Here is a 12,899-nt window from a genome sequence, read left to right as displayed (position 1 = left end):
CATGTATGATTTTCTAAACAATGCACGTTTTACATGAAAGTAACATAATAATTAATATTGTTGTGAATATAACTGGACTCTTACTTACTTTTGTTCATTTAATGAGTAAACATTTCCATTGACCTGCTGCTTCCTCTGAGGCGTTTGACTCGTCGGAGCTCAACTGCTCGAGTCTGTTTGAGACAGTCGCGGGAAATTTAAATGTAATCAATCCCCGAATGATCGAACATCAAAATATACTTTCCATGGACGCCGCGGCGTGGCCTCTGTAAGTCTGCCACACAAATTAACCGATACACATTTATGGATACGTTGTCATCCCAACTATCTGGGTGCGTTTGTGAGTAGAAAACATAGCCGTTAAGTCTATGAATTAATATTTTACTTTGCTTTAAGCTAAAAGTATTATGAAAGTAAAGTGTAACGTTCAAACTGCTACCGTTATCTTAGTTAAGCTAACACTAACTAACACACATTACAAGATATTAGATCTGCCCTAGATGTATTTAACCTTAAGTCATGTGTGTTCGTGGTGTGTGTTGTGTGTGTGTGTGTGTGTGTGTGCGTGTGATTAAGGCCGAGTGAGCAGAAGGCAGAGCCGTGTGGAGATAACATGCCTTTTGATGAGCAGCTAAGGACCACACTGCACTGTGATGATAAGGAAAAGGTACTGTATATATTAGTCTGTAACTTATACAATGAAGCTTTAATTCAATTTGTTTTTTAAGTAGAACATGTACAACAATATAAAGAAATAGATAGATCAATGTGTGATCAGTGATGTTCAGTAGTTGTTGTTTTGTTTCTTTTTTAAATGCCTCAGTTCATGTATTGTACACAGTACAGTACATAAAACACCAATAATGGATGTGTCTTCTTATAGTTACTTTTATGGAAAAATAAAGCACCAAAATTAAATATGAAAAATTATGTGTAGGTTTATTTTCCTCCACTCCAGATTTCTACTGTAATATCATTTCAAGTACAATGGGAGAGGGAAAATATGTAATACTTATCAATCATACTTCAGCTATTAAAACAGAGGAAAACTATTATTGTCAATTTTGAAGATTAGTTGTCCTGAAGGATGTATATCAATACAAATGTTGAAGTGAACCTATTTCTTTTTTTAGGTTAAGGTTAGCCTAAGTAATTCCTTTAGTTTAGGCAGACAAAAGCTATAACAAGCTGCTACTGACAAATATTGAACATTTTCCCACTCAGCTTCGTAGGAAGTTGGCACTGTTACAAAGGGAGTACCTCAAGACAACTCAGAGACTACAGGTAAGAGAGTTTTTAACTGTTCTCCTATAAGCTCTGTCTAGAAATGATCTTTCTCACACTCATATTGTATCTGCTCACAGCGTGCTGAGCGTGTTGACGCAGTGCGCAAACACGTGAGGAGCAGAATCAGTCAGCAGAACCAGGAAGACACAGATGTGACCTCTAACCCCCGTCTCAGCCCCTCTCCATTGATACTGAACGCCACCAATGGGGCCGCCACAAGTGAAGCTCAGTGCGAGGGACACACTGGAGGTGAGTCCGTCTCACCGTGCATAACTACAGTAACAATTAGATAGGAGTGTATGATGGAACTTATTTAACAGTGATACAGGGAATACATTTGTTTACTAAAAGGGTTGCTGTAACCATGCAAAAAAACATATATAACAGATATATAAAAAGTCATCCAATATTGATGCAAAGGCTCTGGTCAGAGACGGTATTTTTTTATTTATACTTTATCCTAGTTATCCCATTTTGTTCTGCAAATTAGCGCACTCAAAGACTGCAGTGATAACATTCAAGCTATTGTTTTTGTTAGTGTGTCTGTAGGCTGCTTAGAAATATCTAGGGAGATTGTGCTAGGACACGAGGGAGATAAGTGTTGAAGGTAAGAGGGCAAAATAATCTGTAACAGAGGCTAATTTAGTCACTTAAGCACCAATATATTTGTTATTGGTACATATATTTATCAGTATCATAAATCCTTTATTTGTTCGGCAACGGGAAAATGTACATGATCACAACAGCAGAACAATATGCTAAGTATGCACCTGGATATGTTCATGTCTGTCAATTCTTTTTACGTCCTATGCATTTTGCCACACAGATTGCTTCCTTTCCTGTCCATCCGTCATCACTCTGAGCATCAACCAATGTTTTGTCTGTAATAACAGTAGCACATTTTCAATTGTTTTCCCAGGTCCGGTGGATTCTGATAACTCCAGGAGGAGCCAGGTGATCAGGTTCCTGCTCCCTTCTGAAGATCCTTGCACTGAAACCCTGACTCCCAGCCATGACACACCCGGAGGTCACAGGTCGAGCCCCGCTCTGCGCCTCAGGTCTCGACGCAGCCGCCTGCGTTGGGAGAGGAGGAGCGCCGAGGCTGGCAGGAGCACGGACGACAACAGTGAGGAAGGACAGGAGCAGAGTGAGAGGATGGCGGTTGGGAGTGAAGGGGGAGACAAAACGCGGGGAACAGAGGTTGTGAATGAAGGTGAAGAGCTATGTTCTGGTACTGAGTCTGAGTCTCCATCTCTGCTGCTGACACACTGGAACACGACGCAAAATGAAACGGGAGATATCGAGGGAAACCAAATACAAGGACAACCAGAACAAAGGGGGAAAGAGACCGAGTTAAGATCCGAAGGGAAAAAAGAATCAACTTCTTTGGTGCCTTCACCTGCAGGCAGGGAACTAAACGGCGCAGAGCAGAGGAATAAAAGGCTTTGTGAAAACAGCAGCGATAAAGACAATGAACAAAATTCAGCAGAGAAAACAGAAACGGAAAAAAGTCTTGAAAATACAGCTGAATTCAAAAAAGAAAAAAGTGAGATGGTTGGATCGGGGCATGATGTAAAGGCTGTGAGTCTCCTTGACTCCTGTACCCTCGTGGAAGGACTACTTTTCCCCGCAGAGTACTATGTCCGAACCACAAGGCGTATGAGCCAATCACAGAGCCAGCCGAACATGCAAGCTATCATTCTCTCCCAGCTGAGCGGCGGGCGACGTTGCCGGGGCCGCGGCGGCAGGGGATCGAACCGGGACACACCCAACCCTGAACGTTCAGATCAACACACTGCATCTGTAGCTCCTTGTCTGGACTCACAGCCTGCTGAGCCGAACACTCAGAGCTCCAGCGAGATTTCTCCTATTGTCACCTCTGCTCGGCCAGCAAGAGGGAGGAGGAAGAAGAGAGGAAGGGGAAGAGGGAGACCTCAAACCCCACGGTGCTCTCTCAGTTTAGACTCCAATCAGCTAGACCTTGCACAAAAGACCTCAGACGATCCCCCAGCAACAAGCTCCCCGGTGGATTCCTCCCCGTCTCTTCATCAAGCTGATGGATGGAAACCCTCTATCTCTCCGGTGCAGGACGTCCCACAGCCTGCGTCCACAAACAGCACAGATACACCGCCTTCCTCTGGGGTCATGGTTGATCCGTCCAGCTCTGCATCTGGACCTCTGGGGAAGGTCTTTCCCATCTTTCGTACGAGCGGCGAAAGGAGCAACAGATCCACTCAGAGCAGTAGAGGTAAGGATTGTATTCGGACTCTGTATGTTTGGGCTGCCTTCTCTTAGTTGTGATCTGTTTGTCTCTTAGCCATGGATTTCTATCGCCGATTTTTCATGTTGAATGACCTCATTTCAATGAAGTAATAGGCACATCTTTGGAAACATCAGATTTATATGTGTGCTTTACAGATCTGACGATTAAATCAGCCAAATGATTAGTTGGCCCCATTTTTGTGGCCGGCTCTGTTGTGATTGGTCAACCGCTTAGAGATGTCCCGCCCCTTAGCCTATCACGTACACTGGTCGGAGCGCTATCCAATAGAAGCGTGAGTGTTTTATTGTGATGTCAATATTTTCCAGAAGTAAAATAAAGGAGGCGTTTCAGGAAGTGTGTGGGAGAGAAACTCCCTCTGAAGGGAACACAGGGATTTGAGCCTTTCTGAAGTGGATTTAAAAGCTGCATCTTTATCTTGAGATTACTTCCTTCCATTAAATGTTCTTTCCCTTTGGTGTGTTGCAGATGCAGCGAGCTGGGCAGTGTCTCCTCCTGCCCTCCTCTCCCCGGCCCAACCTTCTCTGCTTCCTCTCCCCTCTCCGTCTCCTGGCTCGCTGTTCAACTACTTTGACACTATCCAGGATTTCCATCTCCCCGATGACCAGTTTGCTTTTCTTAAGCTGCACAAGCTCCGCCAAGTCTCCGTGGCTTCGGAAGTGGAACCTTTTACCTCGCCGTCTTACAACACGCGCAGAAGCAGCCGCCGTTTTGTTAGCAGTGACTTAGAGAGGCGTCTTCCACTGCCGCTCAGCCTCACAACCCACCATCAGAAAGTCACCCCATACCGCTGCTGCTTCACATTCTGACCTGCAAAATGTGTCAATCAAATACAGCCAGTCCTTCACAGAAGACCCTGAGCAAGTTATTAAAGAAACCCTTGGAGAGCAGCAGACTGAAAACCTCCAGATAGAGTGTCAGAGTTGCACCACCTCAACAGTGTCTGAGCCAGGGGTTCAAGATGGTGCTGGTGACTGCGTTGATCAATATAAAAAGCAAGAGACTATCCTTCTGAATACTCACCACACTGTCGAACCACAGCCTCACATCAGCTTTGCAGACAGACCTGTAGAACAAGTAAATAATGATGACATTGGGTGTTCAGATGAACTTCAAATCAAAGAGTCTTCTCTCCTTTTATATGAACAACAAACAGTTAGTCCGGGTGTCATCCATCCTTTGGAGGAACATATGTCGACACACAACCAAACTGAAGACAAAGATACCATCAAGACTCTTTCCTTCCATTGCTCTCTACAGGAAACCCCCGAGGAGCCTTCTATAAGCCGCGCTGCTGAACAGTTATGTAACGTCAGCGAAGCTCCAGGAGAGTCTCCCGTACAGAATCTGCATGAGAAGTCTCCCACTCAAGACTCAAGGGAATCGCCTAGAGCCGGATCGATGGGAAATCAACACAAGTGTGTACAGCCCCACAGCTCGCAGCTCCTGTTGAGCCCTGCTCTGACCTCAGCACCCTTCATAACCCAGCCCCCGCCCTCCTCTGCTCTCCTCCCCAGCCCCACACTGCCATCACTAGGACTCACCCCCCGCCTCCTGCCCCCCGCCCTCCTCTGCTCTCCTCCCCAGCCCCACACTGCCATCACTAGGACTCACCCCCCGCCTCCTGCCCCCGCCCTCCTCTGCTCGTCCTCCCCAGCCCCACACTGCCATCACTAGGACTCACCCCCCGCCTCCTTCCCCCCGCCCTCCTCTGCTCTCCTCCCCAGCCCCACACTGCCATCACTAGGACTCACCCCCCGCCTCCTGCCCCCCACCCTCCTCTGCTCTCCTCCCCAGCCCCACACTGCCATCACTAGGACTCACCCCCCCGCCTCCTTCCCCCGCCCTCCTCTGCTCTCCTCCCCAGCCCCACACTGCCATCACTAGGACTCACCCCCCGCCTCCTGCCCCCGCCCTCCTCTGCTCTCCTCCCCAGCCCCACACTGCCATCACTAGGACTCACCCCCCGCCTCCTGCCCCCGCCCTCCTCTGCTCTCCTCCCCAGCCCCACACTGCCATCACTAGGACTCACCCCCCCGCCTCCTGCCCCCGCCCTCCTCTGCTCTCCTCCCCAGCCCCACACTGCCATCACTAGGACACACCCCCCCGCCTCCTGCCCCCCGCCCTCCTCTGCTCTCCTCCCCAGCCCCCACACTGCCATCACTAGGACTCACCCCCGCCTCCTTCCCCCGCCCTCCTCTGCTCTCCTCCCCAGCCCCACACTGCCATCACTAGGACTCACCCCCCGCCTCCTGCCCCCCCGCCTCCTGCCCCCGCCCTCCTCTGCTCTCCTCCCCCAGCCCCACCACTGCCATCACTTAGGACTCACCCCCCGCCTCCTTCCCCCGCCCTCCTCTGCTCTCCTCCCCAGCCCCACACTGCCATCACTAGGACTCACCCCCCGCCTCCTGCCCCCGCCCTCCTCTGCTCTCCTCCCCAGCCCCACACTGCCATCACTAGGACTCACCCCCCCGCCTCCTGCCCTCCTCCCCCTCTGCCCCTCCGGCTCTCTCTCCGTGTCCATCCCAGATCCATCAGATCCAGGCTTCATCTGAGCCGCCGTGTACAGACAGCCGGGCCCAGAGGGTTGAAGCTCCTCCCTGCAGGACAGTCTCCGGCATCCTGCCACAGGGCTCAGGAGGGGCGGGCGGAGACAGCAGAGGAACACATGACGAGATGCACACACACGCTAAAGGGTGGGATTCAAGGATTCAAGGCTTTTATTGTCATGTGTGCATAGCTACAGTGTAGTTATGACAATGAAATGTTTAGGTCACAGGCTCCTCCAACAGTGCAACACAAGAAACAGATAAAAAAGTGCAAGTAAAATAAAATAAAATAGAATATAGTGGCAGGTACGACGTTGTATTTAGGTACCGTTAAAGGGGAACATTACAGAAATTAAGAATTCGACCAAAATAAAATCCATGACCTAGGAAAGTCTCATTAATGTTCCTGAACATGAGCTACTCTCTCTCAAGGCCACAATCCAGAATGAAGATGTGATGCTGTGTGATGTTTTTGTTTATGCACAAATAAGCTTTATTCTATCGTCGTTGTGAAATAGAAAATGTACCGACACACTCAGAACGTTCCCCCAGCTGCTCTCAGTGCCCTTTATAATCTGTATGATAAGTCCCATGTCCCGTCTTTGTACTTTATGGCATCATTAGTTGACATTTTACCACTCTTTGATTTTGGGAAGAGTTTAGGCTCTATAGGACCATAGGTTAAAAGTATGAATTTTGAAGATAGTCATATGGCACATTTCCACTGCAGCGGGGTAGCCCCGTTTAACCGTCCTCGCTCAGGCCTCGGGCTGCCTCGCTGGCCGTCCGAGGCCGTGGCGCATTTCCATTACAGTTTAGGACCTGGGGTAGCAACGCAGTGTCGGCGGGGCGATCGGCTTCACATTTCGAGTTGTTCCGTTGAGCTCCCGCTGGATTTTATCATCCCCAATGAGATGTAGGAACGTCGTCACCTCCTCCTCGGTCGACCACGGTGTGCTTTTCTTTGACGTTGCCATTTTTGTAGCTCCTCCGTTTACAAAATGCTGTGTATAAAAATGCTGCAAGCTTGCTTCTAGATATATATGCGACGCTAGGGATGAACTCGCGCGCAATCTTGTGACGATTCTCTCTGACCAATCAGCAGTCGAGAGTGTTGACGTCACTAGTTCAGCCCTGGCCCTGGTCTGATAGAACCACGATTTTATGGGGCCGGAAAAAGAGGGGAAAGGTACCCGCTGGCCGGTGCTACGCTATATGGAAAGGCCACCAAAAACCGGCCTGGCCGCTTGAGGACGATTAAGGACGCTTAAACGGGGGCTACCCGCTGCAGTGGAAATGCGCCAATAGTTCCCCTTTAATTAAAGTTTGTTTTTGCTGCAGCATCCACGTTTGAATCAAAGACGGAAAGTATTTGCTGCAGAAATGGATGTATCTGTGTAACATCTAAAACATGCTGTGTGTGTTTCCAGGCCCCGGCAGGAGGCTGTCTGGTGGATGCTTGCCTTCCTGCGTGGATCCTCCGGTGGTTTGTGTGTCGCCGCAGCAGGAAAGTGGGCCGTGTGTCTCTGGAGTCAGACTGCAGCTTCTGACTGGAGCCTGACTCACACCTGGGCCTTCAATGAGGTCAGTGTGTAGGTGCAAATACATGCCTGCTGAATATCAAAGTTATTAAAACAAGCGCCATACATTCCGTGGCTTTGTCTTCTAAGAGGAGTTGTTTTTATTTCTGGTTTATATCAATGTAAATGAACAATGTTGTGACTTCACAAACACTGCACAAGTGTTTATACATTTAGCAGTCAACCTAAAATAAAATGGGACATGCATCATAATGTTTAAAGACACAAAGTAATTGATGAAATGTACTGTTTCAAGGTCCTATGTGACCCTTTCTTAAATGGCACAATTTATTCTATAACATTTTCCTAACATTATCTTCCGTAATTGTCCGTAGGCATAATGGATTTCTATGTTTTTTTTTACAGCCAGTGATCGATGTGTTTCCGGTCCCGGACGCTGCAGGGCTGATGTGTGTGACTCTGGGTCAGTTAGAAATCAGAGAAGTGAGGTGAATACAACACGCTCAATCCGTCATTTAAAACTGTATTCTAACATTGTTTCAACTCGTTTTCTGTACACGTAACTGACCCTACAGCTAAAGTGAGGATATTTCTTCCATGTTAATCTCCAACTGTGTCTATGTATTTTTGCTTAAAGGTCACCTATTATACAAAATCCACTTGTTCATGTCTCTTTCTACATCAACATGTGTCCCCTCTGTAAAGAAGACTCTGAACGTTTCAGGAAAAAAGATTCTCTCTCTCTTTTGTCCTGATCCATTTCTATAAAAAACCCTGTCTGAAAATGAAGCTGATCAGATTGTGGCCACTTTTGTGATGTCATAACGTTGTTTTGGCTTGAGTAACCATTAGCCAATCACCAACCAAGGTAACCCTCCCCCCCACCTTATCACCTGAATCTCCTCCTAGAGCACCATTGTGTTCTTTGTAACCAAATGTCTCTCAGAGGGGCGTGGGGAGGGGCTCCTTATTTTCATCTAAAGTAACAGAACAGAGAATCAGCACTTTGGATACAGGGCTGAAACAGAGGGGATTATGGGTATGCTGCAAGGATCTGTTTTGGTATTTCAACACTTCAGAGACATGTTTCTGTATATATCTGAGAACTATAATATATTGATGAAAAACAGTAGAATAGGGGACCTATAAGGAACCCAGCTGTTGACGCTTGTTAAAGGTACCTGTGTGTCTCCATGTGCACAGGATGCTGTCGTGCTGCAGCCTCTCCCAGCTGCTGCTCTGTGGCGGCGTTGTTCAGGCGGTTGTGTGTGTGTCCAGGTCCAGAGTGGTAACCTCCTCACACTCAGCGTCTGGCTCCAGCCTGCAGGTGTTCACGCTCTCAGACAGCGGCAGGTAACACTCAGAGTTTGTCAAATGAAATCAAAGTTTATTTGTATAGCCCAATATCACAAAGCGCGTTTGTCTCAGTGGGCTTTACAGATAACAAACATGAATGACAGTGCTAAAGATTAGGAAATGACAAGATAGAATGTAAAATAAAAAGACATGAGATAGAATACAACAGAAATACAATAACAAAATAGGATAAAATACCATAAAATGTCACTCAGGAGAACAAACATCGGATAATCTGAAAGCAGCTTTAACTATACCACTAAAAAGGAAAGTCTTCAGGACTCTTAGATGTTTGGACACTGTCTGCTTTTGTGTTATTTCCTCAGTGTCAGATATATAATTGTTCGTTTCTCTAGAGAGAGCAAAGACAGCGAGAGGAGAGTAGGAGAGGAGCGAAAAGAACGAGTAGACAAGCGAGAGAGAAGAAAAGAAGCTGAGAGACCGAGAGAAAAGAAAGAGAGAACGAGAGAAGACAAAAAGAACGAGCTAGAGCGTAAAGAAAAAGAACGTAGAGGAGAGAAGAAGAGAGAGAGCGAGAGAGAAAGAAAGAAAGAGAGAGAGCTGCTAAAGAAAAGAAGAGAGAGAGAGAGAGTTCTCAGAAAATGAAAGGAGCTTAAAGAAAGCGATAGGAACGAAGAGAGCGCTGAGACAGAGAGCTCTCCCTCTATATATATCGTCTATCGAGAGCTCTTCTCTCTCCTTCCTCTCCTCTCTCTCTCCTCCTCTCTCTCTCCTCATCTCCTCCTCAGCACACCGGACCCTCAGCCTCTGGTGTCTCCTGGTGTTTGTGTCGGGGCCCTCGCTGCAGTGGCTGGACTTCCTAACGCTCTGATTGGCTCTGATGAGAGCGGCCGCCTCTTTGTCTGGTAAGCAATAAACTCAACAAAATTATTCTTCCTGTTGAACAATGGAGCAAAAACATTTGGCATCTTATTTGACATTAAAATAGGAATTTCTCATATATACACTAAAATTAACTGCACTGCATTGACACTCTTTAAGCAAAGCTGCTTTTTGAAATATTTGAGTAAGGTATGCAATACAAATGTTGATCATGGTATTACATCATTTTGTTTTTATTTAAAAAAAGGGCGGTGCACTGTAGAGGTGTGTTTGCAAATACTCTTCTTACATTTCTCTTAATGTACTTATACAGGAAAAGAAAAACAAGCTAACAGCACTATTAGTACCCAAGTATTTGGTAAAAATGCTATTTTTTACATAAAGTATATGAATAAATATAAAAAGGAATATTGACTCAAAAATGTTTTTAATGTATTTATTGACGAGTCAAAATGCTATAAATGGTTAGAATAATATCTATATTTGGCTCTCATGTGTAATGTTGCTGCTGTTCGCAGTTTAATTTATTTGTGTTTCCGTGTTACAGGAACTTAAAGACGGGGCAGCTGCTGCAGAGAATCATCCTCAGAGAAGATTTATCGCACATGGCCTGTCTCAGAGGATACTCCTACTGTGTACGTCTATCTGCTTTTCATATAAGGGGTGCTGCCTGTTTTCTTTAAAGGGGACCTATCATGCAAAATGTCTTTTATACATAAATATGTGTCAGGGAACTCACGCAGCGTCAGAAAATAAAACCCTCTCTCTTTTCCTCCGTACCCAAATCTCTAAAAACGGGGCTACAATGGAGCTGATCCAGATTTATGTCCGATATGACGTAATATCTGAAATGTGGACCCACGGCCCTTTCAGAAACGTTGCTATCAGAAACAATGCCCGACTGTTTTGGACGTAATATGGTCGGTGTTTACATTAGCATGGCTAACACTCAGAGCTAACCTGTACTGGAGAGCATGTGTGTGAAGAAGCAGGAAATAAAAAGGAACTCACCTTGTGGTATAACCGGCAAGAGAGAAAGCCTTTGAGCTCCAAACTGTTTCAGAGAGAATCCTTGATAATCCATGATATGGCGTTTCATCACGGCAGTATTTAGTTTAGACAGTAGCTGCCGGGTCCCGCATGAATTTTTTTACAGCTTTATTCCCAAAATCAGCACTTTTGAAACAGGAAGTGAAATAGAGGGATATGAGGCATGGCTAGAATGGGTGACCTGTTTGGTATTTTGAGCAAAACACTTCATAGACATGTTTTTTATATATTTGTATATATCTGCGACCCATGCTATTGCCTAAAAATAGCATGATAGGTGACCTTTAAATGACCTTTCTCACTCTTCATAGGGTTTAACATGCTTTGTGTGTTTGTGTGGCTGCACAGGGAGTGTTGTTTGTCCTGCTGCAGCATCAGTTGTTCAGCTCTCTGGAGGAAGAAGTAAAAGAGAAGGATGAGGAGAGTAAGAACATGGCTCTGTTCTCCTTGGTCGCCATTAACCCTATGAATGGAAAATCTACCCTCGCTACTCGGCTGTATCCGCCCAACGCCTGGTCCGGCAGGTGAGAGGAGGACTGATGTGTTTGTGTGTCTCTTTATATATACACACTTTTGTTTATACACTCTAATAGGGCACTGGCACTGTAGAACAAACTGCCTGAAGAAATACAAAATGTGTTTGGTCTTTACTTTTTAAAAACACACTTTTATAGACTAGCTTTTAAGTCTATGCACCCTGTCCAGTAAAGTCTTGATGTGTTCTGAATTGCATCTTTTGTATGTGTTTAGTTGGATCTGTTTTCCTCCTGTATGACCTTTTTTATTGGTTCTGCCTTTGCATTTCTACAGCAATGTTCTCAAAAAGTGCCAAACAAATAAAGGTTATTATGATTATCTGATGTAACAATCTGTATCTGCGTGTGTGTTCCTCAGGCTGTGTGAAGCAGACGTTAGCGGCTCCAGCGTGGTGGGCCTGAGTCAGAGCGGCTGTGTGTGTGTGTGGCAGCTCTGGCCCCGGGGGCCCTCCAGGATGGTGCCGGCCCCCGAGAGCGAGGGCTGGCAGCTGGCTCGATGGGGGGGAGAGGGAACGCTGCTGACTGGACATCACAACGGAGACGTCACCCTGCACTGCTACAGTCAGACTTCTCTCTGCCACCAATAAGACTTTCTGAAGATCTGATCACTTTTATCCCAAAGCAATCTCCGCCCATCGCTGTGTGAATGTTTACATGAAGATTTTAACCTTTTAAAATACTTCAAAATCACATTTGGTTCTGTGGCGTCTCGTAATCCCTGTTATTTTGTTGATTTTCAGGTTCATGTTTGTATTTTGTGCCTCTACTGTGACTCACTGTTTGCATGCTTAAATGTCCAATGCTCAAAAACCTAAACTACACACTACGGGGAAGGGGAAACCCCAAAAAGCATAATAAAGTAGTCTCTGCTAAGATTTGGTAAACGGCACATATTCAACAACTCATTGAACTGCTGGTACTCAGAAAACAAGACTGAATTATTGAAGGGTTAGTACTTCCTATTTGTTTTCCTTCAGCCTTTCTACACTGTTAGTGTTCATAGAGCCCCAGTATCACACTCTGTGAGAGTGTTTACTTAATGATTGATTTTCACGTTTTAGACCACTGTAAAACCAACTTTGTGTTTTATTACTGCTGCTGTTATGAATGTTCCTTACTGTTGTTACTTGAATATGTTGTTGCATGTCTTGTATTTAAAAGAAAGAAAAGTGTTGCTAAAGTTTGTTCTTATCATTTACATTAAACCTTAAATATGTTGTATTTTTGTCTCCTTTTTGTATTTCTATAGTTTATTCTATTGCCCTAACAACAAACGCTTAAAACACAATAATGTTTGAATAACAGCGCTATTTTTTTACAATTCTCAATACTAATATAACTTCACAGTCGGTACGAACTAGAATGTACTAAAATATTAGTAAAATATTGTATTTGTAATTGGGGGGGTCATATAGTTATGATCTCACCCTGAGACATGCATGGTGTGTTTTTGTTG

The 12,899-nt window shown here is 45.6% G+C and overlaps 1 protein-coding gene across 1 annotated transcript; it reads left to right on the top strand.

Moving 5' to 3' along the window:
- Positions 1-190: 190 nt before the first annotated feature.
- Positions 191-12,664, top strand: palb2 (partner and localizer of BRCA2). Its single transcript, XM_034230192.1, is given in 18 exon segments — positions 191-268; positions 577-667; positions 1,225-1,284; positions 1,365-1,536; positions 2,207-3,535; positions 4,037-4,329; positions 4,331-5,214; positions 5,436-5,925; positions 6,029-6,216; positions 6,218-6,261; positions 7,546-7,583; positions 7,585-7,701; positions 8,064-8,146; positions 8,862-9,011; positions 9,764-9,880; positions 10,405-10,492; positions 11,256-11,431; positions 11,802-12,664. Coding segments are annotated over 18 exon segments (4,599 nt in total). The 5' UTR covers positions 191-218; the 3' UTR covers positions 12,031-12,664.
- The last annotated feature ends 235 nt before the right edge of the window (positions 12,665-12,899 follow it).

This window comes from Gymnodraco acuticeps, unplaced genomic scaffold (genome assembly GCF_902827175.1).
Source record: "Gymnodraco acuticeps unplaced genomic scaffold, fGymAcu1.1, whole genome shotgun sequence".
In the NCBI taxonomy this organism is placed as follows: Eukaryota; Metazoa; Chordata; class Actinopteri; order Perciformes; family Bathydraconidae; genus Gymnodraco; species Gymnodraco acuticeps.
Note: the sequence above shows the minus strand (reverse complement) of the source record. Positions and strands in the feature narration are given on the sequence as shown.